The following is a 21,719-nucleotide window of genomic DNA, read 5'->3' as shown; positions in this document are numbered from 1 at the left end:
GACTTTCATGCGACACGGGGACCCGCCACAGCTGCGGCACAGACGTGAAAACAAAACTGCAGCCCCTCACAGGTCTGTCCTCCGTCGTTTCTGTCGATTTTGCGACCTCAATAGTTAAGACAGAGACGAGAATTTGAGGACACAGGGATGAAAAAGACGACCGATGACACATGAGGCAGATGGGAGCAGGTCAGCAGTGGGCGCTCCCTGTGTTTCTGTCGTGCCGCTGCACCCTGGAAGACGAGCTGAGAAAGCTCCACGTGGAGAATCCGACGTTCACGACTCGTCTCACGCACTGCGAAGTTTCTTCAGAAGCCCGCAGCTCAACGTTGTTTGAGAGACTCGCAAGAAAACGCGGTGTGTGCGGCGCTCTATCTCAACTGTGTGGTGTGCGGGAACACCCTGGACACAAGACGAGGTTCGCAGAACTCGTCTTTTTCCTGTTCGCTGGTCTTGTCCCCAGATCTCCACCTCGTCAGTTGCGGAACTCGGTGTTTTAGATTAATTTCCAAGATTCGTCGTTAGAACTGCCAATGCGGTGGCGGCGAGTCGACGGCGGCTCCTGGTGATTCGGCTTATATTCGGTGACAGCCACCAGGAGACGGCTGAGGCTGTTTTGCACCAGAGAGAGTACGGCGCTCGTTTTTCTGTGGATATTTAAGTGTGCAGGAGACGCCTTCCGTTGGAAAATGTTTGCCCCGAAGGCCGGTTCGACGCGAGGTAGTCTGCTCTGCTCGTCTCTTGTTTTCCTGCTCTGTCCTCAGTTCTCGAGTGCATAGCGTGCGTCTGCATTTATCGCGTGAGAAACGAGGTCGCGCTAACGCAGGTGGCCCGCCGGACGAGTTTTCGCATGTCGCGAGGGACATATCCGCAGCGAAAAGCAGCACGGGAAAAAATCCATGGCAGCACCGGGAGAGTCGTGCGAACGGGATATGTCCGCTGAGATCGGCGCGTGCTACTGCCTGGTGTGCATTTCTCTGTTTCTCTGAACTCCTGGTTGACGGCGGTCGCCTGTCCACGTGTCTTTCTTTGCTAGCTTTCGCCTTCGTCTTCCACCTCTTGCGACTTCTCCACTGGCGCCAACCGCACGCCAGAACCCCACGCAACCTCTCTGCGTCTGCTCTGTGCGTTTTCCCTTGCTCGGAGTTGGGAGAGTCCCGAGCACTTCTGGCATCCCAACCTATTTTGTTTCGCTTAACGTGTGCCGTCTTTTCCTCGAGCTTTTCCAGTTTTCCTCGAAGATTCCACACAGTTCCGGTGCGCCGCAACCGAGAGACCCGCGCGCGCTTCTCCCGACGCCTGGTGGCGCAAATTACGCTGTGTCCCAAGAGATTCAGTCTCAAGAAACGTTGATTCTACACAGAAAACTCCCGAGTGACGGAGACTCTCCACTTTCGTGCGAACAGGCCTTCGCGGAAATCCCTCTTTACGCCCAGTATTTTGTTCTGCGCCCCTCGGCAGCCGGATTTGCGAGGTTTCACCGGCAGCAAAACTACCGCCGTTTCTTTTCCTTTTTTTCCGCTTGTTCCTGTTGTTCCCTGTCCGTCTCTTCAGGCGTTTTCTTTTTCGTAGTTCCGCAACACTATCTCCGTCGCCTTGCCGTCGTCGGCCACAGCAGCCCGACGAACGCTCGACTACAGCACGAATCTCCCTACTTCCCGGCAGTGATTTGTTTTCACCGCATTCGTTCCCTTCTCCAGACCGCTTTGTTTCTCGTTCACATTTTCGATTTTTGGCGCGTCTCTCACTTTTTCTCTGCCGCCGTCGCCGCTCTGTTTCTGCGTCGGCAACCCTGCGCCTTTCGTTCCAGTGTCTCGGCCGTTCGGGACTTCGTGCCATCTCGTTTTTTTCCTTGAGCTAGCCGCTCTCCCTTCTTTCTCGACTTTTGCTCCTCCGCGTCCAAGTCTTCCGGCATTCGGTGTTTTGCGAGATGGCGGAAACAGCCCCCGAGCAACAGGTGGTGGAGCAGAGCTTCGCAGAGAAGCCTGAAGCAGCCTCGCCGGCGGAGAACTTTGCAGACGCGATCGAGGAACCGACAACCAGCGTCGAAGCGCCGCCTCTGGCTGCTCACGTTGCCGGTGTCGAGGGCGAAGATGCACGGGGGTGCGAGGAGGAGAACGGGAGAGAAGACGTAGAGAAGCCGGAGGAGTCAAACGAAGAGAAGGGAGAAGATGCAGAGCGCACTGAGGAAAACGAAGAAACAAAGGAAGACGGCACCAACGGAGCGGGCAAGCCCGAGGACCCTGACGCAGCTTTGTAGGTTCCATGCTTTTCGTCTCGGAGGGTCTGCGGGGTGTCTCGAGCGCTTCTTCTCTGCTTCTCTGCTGACTCCTCCCGTTTCTGTGTTTTCTGCTCCTTTTCTCAACTTTTTCCTACGCTCTTTTCTCCTCACTGATCGTCGTCTCCTCCAGTCTCTCGGTGGAGACTGTGTCTCGTCTTTGCTCCTGCGACGGTTCGTTAGTCTTCGTCCGCGCAGGCTGCTCAACGCGCTTCGCCGCTCCCGCCAGTGTCCAGCGCCGGAAGGTCTCCTCGCCTCCGCGCCCCGTGTCTCCTTCGCGCTTGTCTTTCTGTTCTCTTTCAGTTGGATCGCTTTTGAGACCTGCGTGGTTCTTTGCGCAGGAAGTTCTTCGTAGGAGGAATTATTCCTCAGGCGACAGAGCTGCAGATTCGCTCGTACTTCGAGCGCTTCGGCAAAGTGAAGGCCGTCGAACTGAAGATGGACAAGATGACAGGCCGCAACCGCGGCTTCTGCTTCGTCACCATGGGCTCTGAAGAAGCGAAGGAAGCGATTTTCAACGCACAGCATGCAATTGGCGGGAAGAAGGTCGAGGTCCGCCCCCTCCACGACGATGGAAACGTCTCCCTCAAGAGAAAGATCTTCGTCGGCGGTGTGAACCCCAGTCTGTCAGAGAGTGAGTCGAGTTTTTCTCTCGACACAGACGTCCAGGGAAAACATAACACACCTATGCAACGGTGCGTGCGGAATCCTGTACAGAGCTTTCAGCTGCACAAATACGTCGATACACATGTATATATATATATATATTTATGTGTGTATTTGTAAATGCATTCGTGTAGAAAAGGATAATAGCGTTACCAGCATTTGCGTGCTCACAGGGAGTATATATATATATATGTATGTATATATATATATATATATATGTATGTATGTATCGGTTTTTTGAGAGCTCGAGTACATAAGGATGTGATGCTTTTCTCTCTCTAGGCGACGTCGAAAAGTGCTTTTCCAAGTTTGGGACAGTCGACAAGGTAAGCGACAAGTGAGCTTCGAGGATGCTCATAATTCTTTTCGTGGGGGGAAACTTTCTCTAGTTTTTTACAGTCTTCTCTAAGATGCTGGAATGCTCAGAGCGCTCTGACGACGAGTCAAATATGACAGGTGTTGCCCGTTTTGTGCTGTATTCGAGGACGATCAGTACCGTCTTGCTCGAAGGAGCAGCCAGTGTGACGGGGTTGTTAGTCTTTTTTTGCGGCGCCGACCAGAAGACACTTGTCGTCCAATCGTCCACGAATAGATGTGATGTACGCGTGTAGGTGAGCATCATCCGCGACGCGGCGACCGGCAAGAGCCGCGGGTTTGGCTTCGTCGTTTTCGCCTCCGAAGAGTCTGCCAAGGAGGTCCTGAAGTCCAAGCGTCACAACTTGAATGAAAAAGACAGCGTAAGCAGACGCCGGTCTCACGAGAGCGCTTCGAACGGGGCATGTCGTTTCCTATCCCCGCTCTCTCTGATTTGTCGTTTTTTTTTCTCGTCTTCTCTCGCTGTCCGTGCGGCGCCGCCTCGCTTTTCTCTTGCCACAGAGTCTGCCTCGGTCGAGCACCTTGCGCGACACATATGTGCCTTCCCGTTTTTGATCGTGGGCGCAGCGTTCGCAGTTCTCTCTTTCTCTCCGTGCGTTCGTTCTTGCTTCTTTTCTCTTCTCGGTGGGGTCCTCAGAAGTCGCAGAATGCCGTTGAGTCCGTCCCTCATCTCGACGTGACGCGTTTTCTCTTTCCCCTTCAGTGCGAAGTGCGTGCGGCGGAGTCTCGGGCGACGCTCCCGCCGCCTCGTCCCCGGTACCCTCTGGCCCGCGCGCCGGGCCTGCCGCCCCCGGGGCCTCGCTACCCTCCTCCCCATGCCGTGGCCCACCAGCCACACGTCCCACCGCCCGGCGGATACTACGCGCCGCCGCGGTCTTCGCCCACGTACTACTACGGACCTCCGCCTCCAGTGGCGCCTGCCATGACTCCGGGCGTCGCGTACTACTCGTCGTCCATCCCTCCCTCGACGGGGGGCTACGCCGCCTCGCCCTCGCCGTACTACATGCCCCCGACAGGTGTGGCAACGCATGCAGGCGCGGCGACCTCCGTGCTGCACCCGCAGGCCGCGGGCGGCGCAGCTGCGGGCGCGGCCCTCGTCTCTCCCTCGTTGGGCTCTGCGGGCTACTACGCGGGATCCAGTGTTCCCTACGACGCCGGCGCGACCGCGACGGCGTCCGCGACTGGGGCAACCAACACCGCGGCGCGCGGCTACTGGGACGAGGACAGCAGCGCCGGGGCTGCGAGTGGAGGAAGCGGCTACTACGGTCGCACTGCCAGTCCAGGCACCGCCCCTGCCACCTCCGCTGGATACAGCAGTGGCTACAGCCCCGTCAGACAATGTAAGTTCGAACGGAGGGACTACGGAAATGCGAGGAGGAGGAGGAGGAGGGACAAGGTCTTCTTCGACGTCGTGTGTGGATCTTTCCCATGTACGAAACGATAAAAGGATGAAGATATCTCGCTTTGCAGGGATGTGTGTGTGTGTGTGTTCGTTGTCTCAAGGAGTATATGTGTCTAACTTTTGGCAAATACTCGTTTCGCACTTTTGGTTGCCGTTGCTGTCTGTGTCTCAAGAGGGTCGTCTCTAGGGGTCACTTTCTTATCGCCTCACTGGGTCTTGTCTCTGGAAATTGTGTCTTGTTTCAGCGCCGTACTACGGAACTGTGGGGAGATCGAACGTCCGCCGCAGTCCCTATTAGAAGGCTTGCGTGTGGACATTTCTCTTTGGATGTCGCTCGCCTGTCTCCGAGTCGCCCTCTGCATGCTGGGAGTGGTCGGAAACTAGAGAGCCAGGCCGCAAGAGAGAGAGGAAACACACGTGAGAGAAAAGGACGGAGAAAGGGAGAAGAGGTGATGCCGAGGAGGGGAACCTGGGGATACAGGGCGTGGAAGGACGCGGGGAGGCAACGAGGGGAATCACGCAACACCCTTTTTGGTTTACCCTGGAGACCATGTTCTTCTTTTCGAGGGAAGTGCGTTCTGCTTCTCGCTCCTTGAGAAGTGGAAGGAAACAGGGGACTTCTTAGCGCATATGCAGGCTCGTGACAGAGACGGCGAGTCGCTTGAATTCGCAGTGGTGTTAATGCATGGAGAAGCGTTGGGAGAGAATTTTGTGCGGGGAGTACCAGGGACAGGCTAGCTGCGTGTCTGAGTTCCTGAGAAAATTCGGCGACAAAGAGAGCAGCAGGGCCGAAGGCGACTTCCTCAGATCGGGTCATGGAGGGTGTTCTGCAACTCCATCTCCTCGAGGGCGCTTCCACAGCTCCCCGTTGTTCCCTCACAGACGGCTGTTCAAGATCGCAAGGAGTAGATCTACAGTTGACGCCTCATGCCTATACGTCGCCTGCAAAAAGAACGGAAAATATACCTATATATGCACATGTATGTATGTATGTATATATATATATATATGTACGTCTATATATACGTACACACTGGTGTGTGCATGTCGGCAAAGACGAGAGTGCCGGTGGCATGTGCTCATGCGTTCGCGCTCCCCATTGTTTCAGCCCTTTCCCCGAGACTGCGTCTTGTGCTCGTTTCCTTTTTTGGTCGTCTTGGGGCCTCTTTCTTGAGAGTTGTGTAATTTCGCGTCAGTTTCGCAAGGTTGCGTCGGCTCGCAGTGGAGAGTTTGAGCGCGGCTGGGTATTTCGCCGCAGTTCACTGCCGATGCATTTGACGGGAGTCGCGGAAGTTTGTCTTGTCCTAGAACGTGGGAGTAGCGTGCTCGCCTCTGGTCCTGAAGTGTGCTTTGCATCGTAGGGTCCCTGTGTCTTGGTCCTATGCGCGCCATACGGCGGGAGAGTCGATATTCGCCTTCTGTCTCTTCTTATATATTTATATACAAACATACGAATCCGTATACATATATCTGTACATGTATACTTATACATATTGCGCAAACAGATTCCCTATACCGCTGTATTCATACGGTATGTAACGTACATATATACAGCATATGAGCGTACAGTACAGCGTACCTGTATATGCATATATACATTTCTCTTTCTCTACAAGTACGTATATAGAGTTACATGTAGAACTGCAGAAGAAGAGACGGAAATCTAGCGTATATCCCTTTTCGCGCATATGTTTAGGGAACGAGCTGATAGTTGTATAGACGAGGGGGACGGAAAGAATTTGCCTCGGTTACCGTCCGTGGCGTATCAAACAGCCTTGCCGCTCGCACAGACGGGGACAAGGAAAGCCGATGGTAGCTTTGCTGCTGTAAATAGAGCGTACAGAGGTTTCGCCTAACCATTCCACGAGTGAAGACGCAGTTCTGTTTAAGTTCTTGCATTTTCTAGCACCTTTTCACATCTTTGATGTGCCCCCAACACGGAAGTTCTCGTTGCTGACGCGGATCGCTTCGGGTTCTCACTCGCTGTTTCCTGTTTTTATTGAAGGAACACACTCAATGTTGCACAGGTCATTTCTGACTGTATAGGCTGAGACACACCTAGCGTGTAAATTCGCGTCTGAACATTTCGTAGGGATACCTTTTGTGCTCCAAGTTTCTCACACCGGCCCTCGACAACGCTGTTTGGAAATGGATGTTTTCCATTTGGAGAGTAGAGAATTCAGAGCGCGCGCTGGGAACAGTATGGCTTGTTGTCTTTATTTGACAGGGATTTGAAAGAACTTGTCAAACAAGAGTGACGCCTGTTTCGTGGCGCACTCTCTGAAACGACGATTTTCCTCTGAATTCCGTGTTTCTGGGATTCAGATAGAGGCGATCATACGTAGCAAAGGAGTGTGTCCAAAGACAACGAGCGGCTCATTTCCCCGCAGTTACTTGGATGAGTGTTTCCTGCGGTCGTTGCAAGTGAAGTCTACGTCAAATCGCCTTCCATGTTTGCTCCGGTTTTCTGTCATCGACGGAACGAGTGAACCGTTTGTGGAGACGTCAGATGTACGCTGGCGTTACAATCTTAGCTCTGTTCTATATCAGCGCCAACACAGTTTCCGTGTTTCCACAAGTAACGCATTACAGTTTTCACTCGTATCAACAGCGACGGAGAACTAGTACTCACGTGCTATTGGGAGTTGCCTCTTGCTCGGGGAAATGGCTGGCAGGCCCTTGGGATGTTGCAGGCGACTTCCATTTGACAGTTCCCCGAGGCTGATCTAAATCGTTTTGCTCTCCGAGCACATTATCGAGTTTGTGTCGCAGTTCTCAATTCGACGTGGTACTACAGCGCTGCCACGCTCTACATCGTCTATGCAAGGCCTGAAAGAATTCGTGTCGAATAGCCTGGAACATAGTAGGCCAAAAGAGAAAACACATTCTAGAGTGGGCTCCCTCGTAGCTTTAGTTACAACGATGGTGTTGACCAGACGGCACCTCTTCTGTGTCTTTTTAGCCTCGAAGCGGAGACAAGCTGTCATAACACGAAGACGCTTGCGAAAAAAACAGGCAACAATTTCCCGCTACTCAGCGCATATACTCCACCCGGAAGATATACTATGCAGGTGTAATTTCCGCTGTCATACCCTCAGCGGGAGTGGGCGACATAAGGGAAGCGAACCGATGTGTGTGACAAACTCTGCAGAAATTCGTTTGAACCGGAGGAGCCTCTCTGATGCAGATGCTACAATAACAGACAAGCGAGCGTGTTGAGAGAACCTATAGAGTAAGCTGCAGTGCTCTCGGTCCTTTCCCTTGAGTGCTGCAAGGCAGGCCTCAGTCGGTTTGGGGATCAAGACATCTTGTTCTGCGGCTGTCGGAAACGCAGAACACGTAGCACTGGTGTGGCTGCAGGAGTATATCCCAGGTCAGTGGAGACGGTGAAGAGAGAAGTGTGCAGATACTCGAAGAAACTCACCAGGACGGCGGTTTGCATTCAATGCAAGGGACGCTCCACAATTAGACCTGTGGGAGTGGCGAATAAAGTGACACGGAGGGTTCGTCCGTGGTGATGACAGCGCGATGCGTTTCAGAAGGTCGATAGTGCCTTGCCTTTCCACGGCAGAACACGGTCGGGACAGTTCGCCAGAAATGTTAATGTTACATAATCAAAGCTGCTCGGTGCGAAGCTTCGAAGGTGTCCTCTAGCCGTCTCAGTAGCCACCATCGTTTCCAGCCGGCTGAATAACCTTGGTACGTCCACGGGAACTCCTGCCATTTCTGGTTACTAAGTTGCATTGTCTCTAGCGGGGAGCTGAAGAAAAACAGCATGCATGTGACTGCCTTCTGCAGTGGCTTCGTGCCTTTACTAGAGTTGTTTTGTTAGCATTTCAGTCACGTGGACCTGATCACGCCAAAGGAGCTGCTCGTGCCAAAGACCGAGGAGGAGGTAGTGTTTTTTCGGAGAGCCAGAAGCATGCAACACGGAATCGTTTGTCCTGGCTTCCTTCTTCACTTTATCGGCATAAAATCATGCAACATGAGATGTTCTCGTCATTTCAAACGAGAGGACGGATAGATGGGTGAGGTGAACGTGCGCTGGCCTTCCAGAGTCGACGCCATTTTTTCGATTCATCTCCCGCGTGAACGCCAAGACGACAGAAACATAGTCGTTTGTTCATTGTTTACACAAGACCCTTATCGTCATCTCTCTCATTTGTCGTTGGGCTACGACTAGGTCCGCAATTTCCTGAAAAAATTCACGCAAGACATTCGCAAACACCGGCAGTCACACTGACACCGGCGCACAGGGCACACGTTCATTTGTCTGTGACGGCGAAGGAAGAAGCTGCAGGCATACCTGCAGAGTCTCGAAATTATCCATGGTCTCGTCTGAAATAATAACGTCGAATAGCTCCTCAACCTGTAGGAGCGCATGTACATGAACGGTAAAACGTTAGCAAAACACATTGGATGTGCATCGGGCCGCACAAAGCAAAGGAGGATACCCTTTAGTACACAAGAGTTTTCACCTGAATAACCCTCTCAGATCGACGTCTGAGGTACGACATATGTATGTATCTTAGAAGGGGAACAATTAACCATGTGGGTTCTTATGAGATGAAATTCACATCTGCCCCTTTGAGTATTCTGTTGTGCGCATTCGGAAGATGAATGTACATATGATGCTGCATAATTTCAATAGGAAGTTAGTTGATCAATATGCGGGACACATTTCGTGTACACGACAACAAACCGAAGACCGTGTCTTGCTGGTAACAAGCACGTACGTCTTCAACGAATCCGATGGTGTCCAAACCATCCCACATGCGACCGTCGCGGGTTCTGAATTCTGTCAGCTTTGTTGTAGGCGTAATGTTCTCGCCTTCCCTCAAGACCTTTTCAGCCATGCCTAGCATGTACTTTGTGACCTGAGAAGTAGAGGCATCACAAAAGTGTACGTATTTAATCATAGTGCGTGTAGCTGCATCCCCACTTGTGCCCGCGCGTAATCAGCGTATAGTCATTGGTATGAATGTAGTTTTGGATGTATCTATGTATGTATGGACTGATGGATGCGTATATGCGTAAGCGCCTCTGACGGTCTCTGTGGACAACTTACACAACGTAATAAGAGCAAATGCTGCGTGTGTGTTGACAAATCAACTATGGTATCCATATTTGTATGATCAACAGGTGTTCACCTATGGAGGGTGATATCGCCGAGTAGAATAAACCGACAAGAAATATTATGGCTGATTGAAATGGACACCATAGATAAACTTCAGTAGTGTCTACGCATGCGGGGTGTTGACTATATAATACGCCGCGACACGTGGTGCGAACGCAGACTGACAGCGTCACCCGTTACATGTGGATGTACCGGTATGAGAAACCACAAACGAATGCAGATGTAAAACCACCCATGTTACGTATAGGTGTTGCCACCTAACCAGCCGCATAAGAACACAAATTTTGGTATGGCCACAACGTTTTCGGAATCGATACGTCCCCCCTCACTATGGGACTTTTCCTTTCCGTTGCCCACGATGAAATGCACTCACTGCGTTGATGTCGGTGTCGACGACAGGACTTTTGTGCGGCTTTCCTTTCTTTACAGATTGTTTCTCAGGTTTATCCTCTTTCTCTTTCCTTCTGCCCTCTTCTGCCTGATGGTCGTCCACGGTTTTATCCTCAGGTTCACGTGGTAGAGCTATGGGGCTGGCTGTCGGGAGGCCCTGGCTTGATCCAAAGAGCGGACCCAAAAAAGCTTTTCCTTCGACCCCACTAGCGTGAGAATTTCTTCTTATTATCTGCATGGCAGCATACACCCTCTCTGAATGAAAACGGTGGCCAGCAAAAAGTGAATGTCTTGCTTTCGTGAACTGAAACAACGAGTTCCGCTGGTGATGTCCGGCACACATACCAGCCCGGGGGTCCCAATTTTTGGCCGGCAAAGCACACGCCAATGACAAAAAACATCCTCCCGATACCTTGAACGGCCGAAAAGTCGATCGAGCAGATAGGAAGTGTAGAATAGTTCCCATCTTTTCCACAAGGGAGAACCAATAACCAAGAGAAGGGCCAGAGAAAAACGGTATAAAGCACGCCGAGCAGAAAAAGAGGGGAACAAAGTCGGGCGACACGGTTTTACCAACGAATGATGAGATGAAAGCAACTGCATTGGTGCACAGAAAAAAGATAAAAGGAACGGAACCGGAGAGGTCTTCTTGAACACATGCAGAAAACGGGGGCTGCTGAAGGTGAGTTGTTAGCTTATGATGGAACAAGGCAGAGATTCATGACTTGGAAAAATCTCGTCTCTGACTTGTGACTCACCAATGTAACCCGTAATACGACCTAACGCCAGAATCTCTCCTGATGTGGGCAACGAACACAACCCTTCCTCTCTTGTGATCAAGACGCCACAAACCACAAAGCCATGTAGGTTTTACTCCCTGCGCTCCCAGACCAGGAGAGGCCTCGTATCTGCTGGCTTTTGCCAACCGCTAGTTCCAGCCGATAGAAAACGATGTGCCCCGTTTGTGCGCATTTAATTACCGGACAAAGATAGTAAGCACACTGCACATGTATGAGACGCCGGGCGACTGAGGCGTCAGAAGCCAAATGTTTAGAATGCGTTAGGGCTGCATAATGCCTGAGCTCAAAACAACCACAGTCACAGTTTGGTCTCAGGTGTTGAACAGGAAAGACGATTCAGCATTCTGGGTCGTCCACTTGCACCACACTAAGACATTACTTAGTGGGTAAATACGCGTGTATATGATTATCTAACTGCAGTGGAAGTACTGTTTTGGGGGCAGGCACACACGCCCATTAGAAACATTGCTTACAGAGTGTTTGCGACTTTTGTGTGCGACTGTGTGGTCGTCGAAGCTACCATCGACGTAGGAGTTCTTTCGTGTGTATGGTTACTCGTACCTTTCCTCGTACGCATAAGACAAGCGGGGCTGCTGAGAGCGTTACTAACACACTGTTGTTTTTTTGATGATGGCACGACTGGGTTCCTCCGTGTATATGAGTTTGCAGGGTTGGGAATTCGGCTAACGATGAACCCGTTGATGTGGGGATACTCCGCTGTAAGGTGAGCTCGTTCTTACTCTTTCTGACGCTTACTCCACAACTGATGTGGAAAACAAAGAACCCTTTCACGCCTCCTTTCTCGGGCCGGAAATTTAACCAGCGTGTTCGAAAACTAAAACTCTGTGTTTGAACTGACGAACGAGATGCATCAGAGAAGAGTTCTCTCACGATGGCCGCGGCGCTCTGTCACGGACCGGACCGAATGTTTGACACGGAAGGCATGGCTCGCGGAAGAGCTTGTCGGTCATAAATGTACAACACAGAGGCGTCGAAAACTGTGAAAAAGCCCCTGAGGTTACTGCTCGCTTTGTCCCCCACCACCGTTTTGTTTACTGCCAGTTCTCCCTCTTTCGATCTCCTGGGGTATTTGCCACCGGCCTGCTGAACCAACGCCAGGTGGAGCGGCAAGTATCGCCTATCCGAATCCTGAATCGAACTGACCGATGCTGATATTTCCAGCAAAGGACCTAGCATCCCGCAGTGCATGCGCTGCCAGAGCGCCTCGAGCTACTGTCTCTCCAGGGCACCGCGGCTTCCCTCTTGGTACGAAGACGTTCCGTGAGACTCCCTCTGCCAGCCATGCGAATTTAGCTGCCGCGGCAGCATACCAAGTCGGCGGTGAAGGAGTCACCCCATCGCGCCCCGAGAATCCAAAGGAATGAAAGAGGACAACCATCACAGACACGTTATCAGTGCTGCCCCGCACGCCGATGGCTTCTTCAATGAGCATCCTGGCTGTTGCCTTGGCCGCTTCACACGGTGACATGTCCGGGTGAACGGCGACTAACTGTCTTAGGAATTCCAGGGCTAGGTGGGCAACGACTTGGTCCGAGCAGACATCGAACAAGCCGTCACAGCCGAGGACGAGCAGCCCAGGTACGCGACCCGCTCCGGTTTCTTGTCCTGACATCGCTGTCTGGGACTCAGATGCTCTGGAAGACGGGGAATTCCGACGTATTCCTCCAGGTACCTGTGCAGGCCTTTCAGGAGTCAGACTGACACTCCGTACATCTGGCGCGTTGCTGACCACGTACTCTTTTCGCTCGGCGGCCGCCTGTTCTGCAGCGTGCGATGGAGACGTCCCGAAGATATTGAGGAGCCGATCGAATGCTCCGCTTGTAGGTGAGTAAGGGGGATTCGCCTTTCCTGGGGGCAACTTGAGGGACCAATCTCCGAACGCTCGTCCTATTGCCAGCATTCCGTTGACGCGCTCGCCGAAGACCCAACCGCCTAGAGATTCCACACGACGAGCGTCTCTTTCGCATCCAGCTTTGTGGTCCGAGGGATGCGTCAGGCGTTCTGCGTGGCCGTCCGTGTAAGCGAGAACGGCGCGGCTGTCGCCCAGGTGCGCAACTGTTATGTCTGCTTGGACAATGGCATGCCGAGACGGGGTGGACGCAGGGATGACGTTGGGTTTTTGACGCTCCACGGAAAACCAAGCCCAGTCTGCATCCGAGATCTCTTCAGGACGCATCTCCAGCAGAAGATCGAGCCGTAGAACTGGCCGAACCAGACACACGCACGCGGTAGCGCCGCTTTGGTAAACGCGGTCACGAAGAATTTCGACGTCTGTCTGAACGAAAGCCTCGTCCAAAGCTCTGTGCACGTCTTCTTCTGTGCAGATCGTCAAAAAACTCGGGGGTGTGGGAGCCTTTGATGCAGAGCTCTTCTCAGTCTCCGTACGACCTTCTTGAGAAGGTTCTTCGCACTGAAGCACCCATTCGCAAATCCGCCCGAGCCGCAATAACTCAACTAGCCGTTGAGTGGGCGGCATGAGTACTCGAACGTCCCTGCACGCGAGTTGTTGCTGGAAGTGAAGTTCGTCCAAGCGCCGGCGAATGTCCTGCAGGCGAGACATCGCTCGCTGGCGATACCGTTGCCAGCGTTCGATTGCTCGGCTTCGCAGATGCTGCAAAACATTGCCGTGGATCTTCTGCAGCAGCATCTCCACCATTTGTCGACCCCCGTGGCCGTCGTAGATTCCAAGAAGCCAGGCGTTCGCGACACCTGCCAAATTCGAAATCGCGACCATTCCGTCTTCCATGTCGGGTCGCCTGCCTTGGTCTTCAGACCAGCCAATTCCACGAATGACGGGAAAAGGCGTGCCTGGCTGACCTTGCAAGTACGCCGTCTCCACCGGGCGCGAAGGTTTGATGCTTGCCGCCGCAGCCGGCGCAGCTTGGCAGTGAGCTGCCGTCACAGCGGAGCTCTTCATTTCTAGGTGAAATGGTGGAAAACGCGAGAGTTTTTGGCGGAAGCGATGAAATGGTGAGACGAGCTTCGGGACACGGTGGTGGTGCGAAGGCGAGTTGTTCAAGTGAAAATCTTTTCATGTGCTCATCGGGAGTAGAATTGAGCATTGGCGGAAAAAATAATCATATGGGGAGGGAAAACTAGTTTTTCTTCGCGCCAGGAGCCACACTGTCTCTGCGCTCTCAGGGCTCGCAACAGGCAAGAGCTACGGGTTGTTGAACAGTCCGAATTTCCTCCGGGTAGTCGGAGTGGACAACTGGGGTCACCAGGCTACGTTCACTAGAAGCCGGGACTCGCGTTGCACACGCCGGCCTTTTTTAGCCACCCGCGTGTCTTGAGCCACGTACGATCTGCTCGATTTCGTCAGCTGAGGTTACCACTCAGCAGTCACGACGGGATGAGCGGAGCTGCACACACTGCCGTTTTCTAGTTAACCTCATGTCGTGAGCCTCGACCGACACTTGTCTTTGCTCGATGTCGTCAGCTGTTGTTACGACTCAACAATCCGATCAAGTCGGGACTGGAGTGGAGTTGCATACCCTGTCGTTTGCCTAGCCACACGCGTTTGACTGGGATGTTCTTCAGAGATCCGTTAACCGTTGCTCCTTCCGTAAAAGTAACTGGGGAAGCTCGCGACCCGCGGGCACTTGAGAAAACTCAATCATGCTTTTCTGTAGATGAAACTTTTTCTGCAACACGCCAGCTTCTCACGTGTTGCTGGATGCCGCCTTTTGGCTCATCAAGATGCGGTAGACGCATTTTCTCCGGTGATGCGTGAGCAGTAGAAACAACAAACGCGCTTCTCAGAGAAGCCGTCAGCCAAGCTATTGGCATGGAGATAGAGTCAACACGAGCAGAAGAGTGTAATGATGATGGACCAAATATGCAAGGAGTGGTTTGGGCTCTTGCACCATTGCGCGGTTTGCTGACTGCATATTTGAGTCGGCGGTCACCATGCATTGCTGGTTTGCTTCCCGCTGTTCTTGTTAACACAGCAGGAACATGTTATGTTTGTAGTGCAAAGCACAAACCGTAGTATCCCTAGCCACGGCGCGGGATACACCCGTGCGATGTATGTGTTTGACCAAACGCCCAGACGTTCAAAGTACTCTGGAACTAAACGCATTACCTGGATCTGGAGCTAAAGTCTGAAAAGCTGCAAGTAGCGAAGGACTCCTTGGGTGCACAGAAGAGGAGGCACGCATGCTAATGGTCGTAGAAGCGCCCGCAGTGGCTGCCCTGAACTGGTTCTTGTGGAAGAACCATAATTCGAGAGATGCCTGGGATGCCATTTTTCGACCAGCGGGCAACGGACAGGTCGTTCCAGATATACGAAATTCTACATAGATGAACGCAGAAATACTGTGAACGCTGGTCGTCGCTTTGCTTGGGACGACCGTACACTTCACAGATCATTGGATTCCCACTTTATAATGTGTCAGGGGTGTCTAGCTTCAGGTGTTATCCGAATGGTATTGCAACCGCCTCTGGCACAAACCAGCTGCCTTGCCATTATTAGAAGATGACATCGACGAATGCATATCTTGGAGTTAAAAACGAGAGGTTTTGTAGAGTGCCTCTACACGCAGTTGTAATGCTTTCTTCATCGGCTGAGTATATTACGTAAGGTTTTTCGAGACGAACCCTTCAACGCCCTGCAGGGACTAAGAAGTGATGCTGCACTCCGGTAGTACGTATCCAGCACTCTGGCTGCAGCGCGTACATTCTACGTTTCTTGAGCAGAACCCACGTATTCTCGAGTGGGTTCTTTCGGAGATTCAGATACAACGATAGAGTTAACCAGACAACATCTCTTCTATGTCTTTTTAGCCTCGAAGCGGTGACAAGCTGTCATAACACGAAGACGCTTGCGAAAAAAACAGGCAACAATTTCCCGCTACTCAGCGCATATACTCCACCAGGTAGATATACTATGCAGGTGTAATTTCCGCTGTCATACCCTCAGCGGGAGTGGGCGACATAAGGGAAGCGAACCGATGTGTGTGACAAACTCTGCAGAAATTCGTTTGAACCGGAGGAGCCTCTCTGATGCAGATGCTACAATAACAGACAAGCGAGCGTGTTGAGAGAACCTATAGAGTAAGCTGCAGTGCTCTCGGTCCTTTCCCTTGAGTGCTGCAAGGCAGGCCTCAGTCGGTTTGGGGATCAAGACATCTTGTTCTGCGGCTGTCGGAAACGCAGAACACGTAGCACTGGTGTGGCTGCAGGAGTATATCCCAGGTCAGTGGAGACGGTGAAGAGAGAAGTGTGCAGATACTCGAAGAAACTCACCAGGACGGCGGTTTGCATTCAATGCAAGGGACGCTCCACAATTAGACCTGTGGGAGTGGCGAATAAAGTGACACGGAGGGTTCGTCCGTGGTGATGACAGCGCGATGCGTTTCAGAAGGTCGATAGTGCCTTGCCTTTCCACGGCAGAACACGGTCGGGACAGTTCGCCAGAAATGTTAATGTTACATAATCAAAGCTGCTCGGTGCGAAGCTTCGAAGGTGTCCTCTAGCCGTCTCAGTAGCCACCATCGTTTCCAGCCGGCTGAATAACCTTGGTACGTCCACGGGAACTCCTGCCATTTCTGGTTACTAAGTTACATTGTCTCTAGCGGGGAGCTGAAGATTGAGCTGGCAGAGTCTCCATGATGCAATTGCTCCTGCGCCAGACCAACACGACCGCTGAGGTAATCTAGTGGGTAAGCTACAGTGTTGTCGGCCTTGCACTTGCGCGTTCTCCAAGCTGGTCACAGCCGGGTTCGGGATCAAGACTTGTTTTTGCAGCTGTCTGGAGGTAGCAGCCATTCTGCTGCCATCGTGGGTTTGTGGGTTGTTTATCGACACGTCGGTACTCGTGGCGTTGCAGGCGCTGCGAGATTTTACCTTAAATTCAGGGAGTTGGGAATGAAATGCAGCTGAGAAAACACAGTACTTGAAAAACCAACAGATGGGCACTTTCATATATTACACGCAAGGCCTCTCCATAGCAAGAACGAGGGAGGTGTTAAAATGAAGCGAGTATGCTCTGGTGCTTGGGCAGATTTTGCCAGCTTTCATTTACAAAACGGAATGACCTCAGTGTGACGGTGCAAGTCCGGAGAGCTGCTCCGGGGTGGCAAAATGATATGCTGTGGAACATAGTCCGTCGTGGAGACACGGCAGGTTCTTTCCGGTTTTTCCTACACTTCCTTTTCATTCCGTCGTCGCACGTGGGAGGGACGCCTGTCTAAAAAGGCTAATGCTGCATAACCGCTGCTAAGCGGTGTGATGCTTCTTGAAGACCCTCCGCTAGCCCCTTGGGTAGCCACCGTTCTGCCCAGCTGCCTGCGTCCAAGCCAGGGGGAGCGACGCGTGCGGCATAATCATGCCCTCCCTCGAATTGACCGAAGCTGGTGCCTCCAGAAAAGCATCTTGCATTCCGTGGTGTCGCAGCTGCTAAAGCGTCGCGAGCCACTGCTTCTGCAGGGCAGCCCAGTTGATCTCTTCCAACGAAGACAGGACATGGCACTCCATCAGAGAGCGATGAGAACTGAACAACCGAAGGAGGATTGCAAGCCTGAGGTGAAGGAGTCACCCCATCGCGCCCCGAGAATCCAAAGGAATGAAAGAGGGCAACCATCACAGACACGTTATCAGTGCTGCCCCGCACGCCGATGGCTTCTTCAATGAGCATCCTGGCTGTTGCCTTGGCCGCTTCACACGGTGACATGTCCGGGTGAACGGCGACTAACTGTCTTAGGAATTCCAGGGCTAGGTGGGCAACGACTTGGTCCGAGCAGACATCGAACAAGCCGTCACAGCCGAGGACGAGCAGCCCAGGTACGCGACCCGCTCCGGTTTCTTGTCCTGACATCGCTGTCTGGGACTCAGATGCTCTGGAAGACGGGGAATTCCGACGTATTCCTCCAGGTACCTGTGCAGGCCTTTCAGGAGTCAGACTGACACTCCGTACATCTGGCGCGTTGCTGACCACGTACTCTTTTCGCTCGGCGGCCGCCTGTTCTGCAGCGTGCGATGGAGACGTCCCGAAGATATTGAGGAGCCGATCGAATGCTCCGCTTGTAGGTGAGTAAGGGGGATTCGCCTTTCCTGGGGGCAACTTGAGGGACCAATCTCCGAACGCTCGTCCTATTGCCAGCATTCCGTTGACGCGCTCGCCGAAGACCCAACCGCCTAGAGATTCCACACGACGAGCGTCTCTTTCGCATCCAGCTTTGTGGTCCGAGGGATGCGTCAGGCGTTCTGCGTGGCCGTCCGTGTAAGCGAGAACGGCGCGGCTGTCGCCCAGGTGCGCAACTGTTATGTCTGCTTGGACAATGGCATGCCGAGACGGGGTGGACGCAGGGATGACGTTGGGTTTTTGACGCTCCACGGAAAACCAAGCCCAGTCTGCATCCGAGATCTCTTCAGGACGCATCTCCAGCAGAAGATCGAGCCGTAGAACTGGCCGAACCAGACACACGCACGCGGTAGCGCCGCTTTGGTAAACGCGGTCACGAAGAATTTCGACGTCTGTCTGAACGAAAGCCTCGTCCAAAGCTCTGTGCACGTCTTCTTCTGTGCAGATCGTCAAAAAACTCGGGGGTGTGGGAGCCTTTGATGCAGAGCTCTTCTCAGTCTCCGTACGACCTTCTTGAGAAGGTTCTTCGCACTGAAGCACCCATTCGCAAATCCGCCCGAGCCGCAATAACTCAACTAGCCGTTGAGTGGGCGGCATGAGTACTCGAACGTCCCTGCACGCGAGTTGTTGCTGGAAGTGAAGTTCGTCCAAGCGCCGGCGAATGTCCTGCAGGCGAGACATCGCTCGCTGGCGATACCGTTGCCAGCGTTCGATTGCTCGGCTTCGCAGATGCTGCAAAACATTGCCGTGGATCTTCTGCAGCAGCATCTCCACCGTTTGTCGACCCCCGTGGCCGTCGTAGATTCCAAGAAGCCAGGCGTTCGCGACACCTGCCAAATTCGAAATCGCGACCATTCCGTCTTCCATGTCGGGTCGCCTGCCTTGGTCTTCAGACCAGCCAATTCCACGAATGACGGGAAAAGGCGTGCCTGGCTGACCTTGCAGGTACGCCGTCTCCACCGGGCGCGAAGGTTTGATGCTTGCCGCCGCAGCCGGCGCAGCTTGGCAGTGAGCTGCCGTCACAGCGGAGCTCTTCATTTCTAGGTGAAATGGTGGAAAACGCGAGAGTTTTTGGCGGAAGCGATGAAACGACGAGACGAGCTTCGACGGCTTTTGAAGACACCGGGGTGTCGATCGGCAGTGGCGGTCGAGGCGCCCGAGAAAGTGCGCGAAGAAAGTTTCTTCGGAGGACGAGAAATGGACACCCCTGGAAGTTGCTGTTTCACGCCGGGTTGAAAATAATACATACGTCTCGGTGAAATGTCCTTTTCCCGCCTTTTCTTTTAAGAAAATGGCAAGACACAATGCTGCTTCGCTGCTCGTCGGGAGTAGCTTGTCTGCGTTGTCGTGGCGAGTCCGCACGCATGCCTTGAGGGGCGCAGTCCAGCGGCGGCGAGTCCGTCACATGTGAACTTTTACGTAAGAATACTCTCGGAACAAATCAGATTTGAAGAAAAAAACGTCTTCATTCCTGGAAGATAACCGCAAATGAGTCATCTGAAAAGAATCAGCTGACCTGTCCCGCGCCAGGCGGCACGCTACTTCTGTTTTTCCGTGCTCGGCACAGCGAAGAGCGTCGGCTTCGGGAGCACTCCCTCAGGTCAATTGAGGTCACTAGTCAGCATTGTGAACAAGACGGAATAAAGATGCACACTCGCTTTAGTAGCCACGTGTTTCGCTAGACCATTTTTCAGAAACCAGATGGCCGTTGCCGCCTCTGGGAAAACCACTACGATGCTCGCAACATCCGGGCATTTCACCGAAGAAAACCCCATCGCGCAACGTAGTGCATGTAACATCTGAAACATAGCAGCATCGCAACTTTTTCTGGATGCCGCCTTCTGGCTCATCAAGATGCGGTAGACGCATTTTCTCCGGTGATGCGTGAGCAGTAGAAACAACAAACGCGCTTCTCAGAGAAGCCGTCAGCCAAGCTATTGGCATGGAGATAGAGTCAACACGAGCAGAAGAGTGTAATGATGATGGACCAAATATGCAAGGAGTGGTTTGGGCTCTTGCACCATTGCGCGGTTTGCTGACTGCATATTTGAGTCGGCGGTCACCATGCATTGCTGGTTTGCTTCCCGCTGTTCTTGTTAACACAGCAGGAACATGTTATGTTTGTAGTGCAAAGCACAAACCGTAGTATCCCTAGCCACGGCGCGGGATACACCCGTGCGATGTATGTATTTGACCAAACGCCCAGACGTTCAAAGTACTCTGGAACTAAACGCATTACCTGGATCTGGAGCTAAAGTCTGAAAAGCTGCAAGTAGCGAAGGACTCCTTGGGTGCACAGAAGAGGAGGCACGCATGCTAATGGTCGTAGAAGCGCCCGCAGTGGCTGCCCTGAACTGGTTCTTGTGGAAGAACCATAATTCGAGAGATGCCTGGGATGCCATTTTTCGACCAGCGGGCAGCTGACAGGTCGTTCCAGATATACGAAATTCTACATAGATGAACGCAGAAACACTGTGAACGCTGGTCGTCGCTTTGCTTGGGACGACCGTACACTTCACAGATCATTGGATTCCCACTTTATAATGTGTCAGGGGTGTCTAGCTTCAGGTGTTATCCGAATGGTATTGCAACCGCCTCTGGCACAAACCAGCTGCCTTAGTGTACTGGGCAGCGTGCCACATTGGTCGGTGTACAATCCGGCAGCACGGGACACACACGACGAATTGGAGTCAATGCTGAACTGAAATGATCAGCGGTTTCTTCGCATATCGCGTGACCTGCCTGCAGGTTTGTCTGAATTCTAGTAGTGCCTTCTTCAAGTCAGTGTATCCAGTTTTGTCCATTTGCCACAGTCAATCATGAGGATCATCGGTGGTCGTGGAGGACTGCAAGACAAAGTAGACAGAAGTGCTTGAACGGCTGAAAGAATCTCAGAATGCGCGTGCTGCGGCTGTCTGCCTGATATATTGATGTGCGGTGACAACAGTGCATGTACTTTCCAGAGTAATAGTGGTTCCGGTGAGAGCCTCTACAGGCAGATGTGTTTGTACCTTTGCAGAAAATTAAACTGTACGCATTGCAGCCGGCCTGCGGGATCAATCTTAAAATGTGGCGACGGGGGCAATCTATCTTGGAATACGAGCGGTTCTGGAGAGTGCCTCCGCAAGGAATGCCTATCGGAGTGATGGTCAGCAGACAAGACACTGTGGTGGGTGGCTGCTTGACCGCCTACGTGTTGAAACAGCGGCTACGGTTGAAGGCGTTGCTACGGCTGGATTTTCTAATGCTGGAGTGAGCTCTTGATATCTGGAATATCCGCACAGCGTGGCAGAAACACAGTAAGATCCGGATAGAATCTTTCCACTGAATTTGGACCGTGAACAGCGGGTTAGGCATACACAAAGGCGACCGCCGCATGCCGCCCAGAATGACGTGGCAGGGACCGGGGAGCTTTGCGGGTGCACCGAAATTGTTTCTTTTCTTTTTACAACGGGAAAGATGCCAATGAAGTGGTGAAAAACAGTCACTCGGGCGGCTCGAAAACTCCTTCCCTTCTGCCAGCCACCCACGCCGGCGGCGACCCTGCCGAAGCTCAGGGTGTGTTG

General features: G+C 52.7%; 4 protein-coding genes across 4 annotated transcripts; 1 reads left to right on the top strand and 3 right to left on the bottom strand.

The window, feature by feature from the left end:
• The first annotated feature begins 33 nt into the window (after positions 1–33).
• On the top strand, positions 34–7,624 carry TGME49_265530 (RNA recognition motif-containing protein). The gene is made up of 6 exons (XM_002368641.2): positions 34–2,256; positions 2,620–2,912; positions 3,227–3,270; positions 3,556–3,681; positions 4,023–4,659; positions 4,967–7,624. The coding sequence occupies exons 1-6, from the start codon at positions 1,931–1,933 to the stop codon at positions 5,017–5,019; spliced, it is 1,479 nt and encodes a 492-aa protein (XP_002368682.1). The 5' UTR covers positions 34–1,930; the 3' UTR covers positions 5,020–7,624.
• Positions 7,625–8,517: 893 nt separating this feature from the next.
• TGME49_265538 (hypothetical protein) lies at positions 8,518–10,975 on the bottom strand. Its single transcript, XM_002368642.2, has 4 exons — positions 10,232–10,975; positions 9,458–9,598; positions 9,028–9,090; positions 8,518–8,916 (listed from the first exon to the last, which is right to left on the bottom strand). The coding sequence occupies exons 1-4, from the start codon at positions 10,712–10,714 to the stop codon at positions 8,845–8,847; spliced, it is 759 nt and encodes a 252-aa protein (XP_002368683.2). The 5' UTR covers positions 10,715–10,975; the 3' UTR covers positions 8,518–8,844.
• Positions 10,976–12,059: 1,084 nt separating this feature from the next.
• TGME49_265542 (protein phosphatase 2C domain-containing protein) lies at positions 12,060–14,231 on the bottom strand. The gene has a single exon (XM_018781406.1). It carries the CDS (start codon positions 13,984–13,986, stop codon positions 12,187–12,189), a length of 1,800 nt encoding a protein of 599 aa, XP_018636295.1. The 5' UTR covers positions 13,987–14,231; the 3' UTR covers positions 12,060–12,186.
• A 2,565-nt stretch (positions 14,232–16,796) lies between these two features.
• Positions 16,797–19,445, bottom strand: TGME49_265650 (protein phosphatase 2C domain-containing protein). The gene has a single exon (XM_018781407.1). It carries the CDS (start codon positions 19,189–19,191, stop codon positions 17,269–17,271), a length of 1,923 nt encoding a protein of 640 aa, XP_018636294.1. The 5' UTR covers positions 19,192–19,445; the 3' UTR covers positions 16,797–17,268.
• Positions 19,446–21,719: the final 2,274 nt, after the last annotated feature.

The sequence above is a fragment of the Toxoplasma gondii genome, chromosome IX (assembly GCF_000006565.2).
Source record: "Toxoplasma gondii ME49 chromosome IX, whole genome shotgun sequence".
Lineage (NCBI taxonomy): Eukaryota > Apicomplexa > Conoidasida > Eucoccidiorida > Sarcocystidae > Toxoplasma > Toxoplasma gondii.
This window is presented reverse-complemented; position numbering and strand designations above follow the sequence as displayed.

Bases quoted from the DNA above. Each gene is read 5' to 3' on its own strand.
- TGME49_265538 (XM_002368642.2), bottom strand. From the start codon at position 10,714: ATGGGAACTATTCTACACTTCCTATCTGCTCGATCGACTTTTCGGCCG. The intron at 9,091-9,457 runs GTACGTGCTTGT...GCGCTCCTACAG, and splicing joins CCATCGGATTCGTTGAAGAC to GTTGAGGAGCTATTCGACGT. The intron at 8,917-9,027 runs GTATGCCTGCAG...GAATTTTTTCAG, and splicing joins ATAATTTCGAGACTCTGCAG to GAAATTGCGGACCTAGTCGT.
- TGME49_265530 (XM_002368641.2), top strand. From the start codon at position 1,931: ATGGCGGAAACAGCCCCCGAGCAACAGGTGGTGGAGCAGAGCTTCGCA. The intron at 2,257-2,619 runs GTAGGTTCCATG...TTCTTTGCGCAG, and splicing joins GAGGACCCTGACGCAGCTTT to GAAGTTCTTCGTAGGAGGAA. The intron at 2,913-3,226 runs GTGAGTCGAGTT...TTCTCTCTCTAG, and splicing joins GAACCCCAGTCTGTCAGAGA to GCGACGTCGAAAAGTGCTTT.
- TGME49_265650 (XM_018781407.1), bottom strand. From the start codon at position 19,191: ATGAAGAGCTCCGCTGTGACGGCAGCTCACTGCCAAGCTGCGCCGGCT.
- TGME49_265542 (XM_018781406.1), bottom strand. From the start codon at position 13,986: ATGAAGAGCTCCGCTGTGACGGCAGCTCACTGCCAAGCTGCGCCGGCT.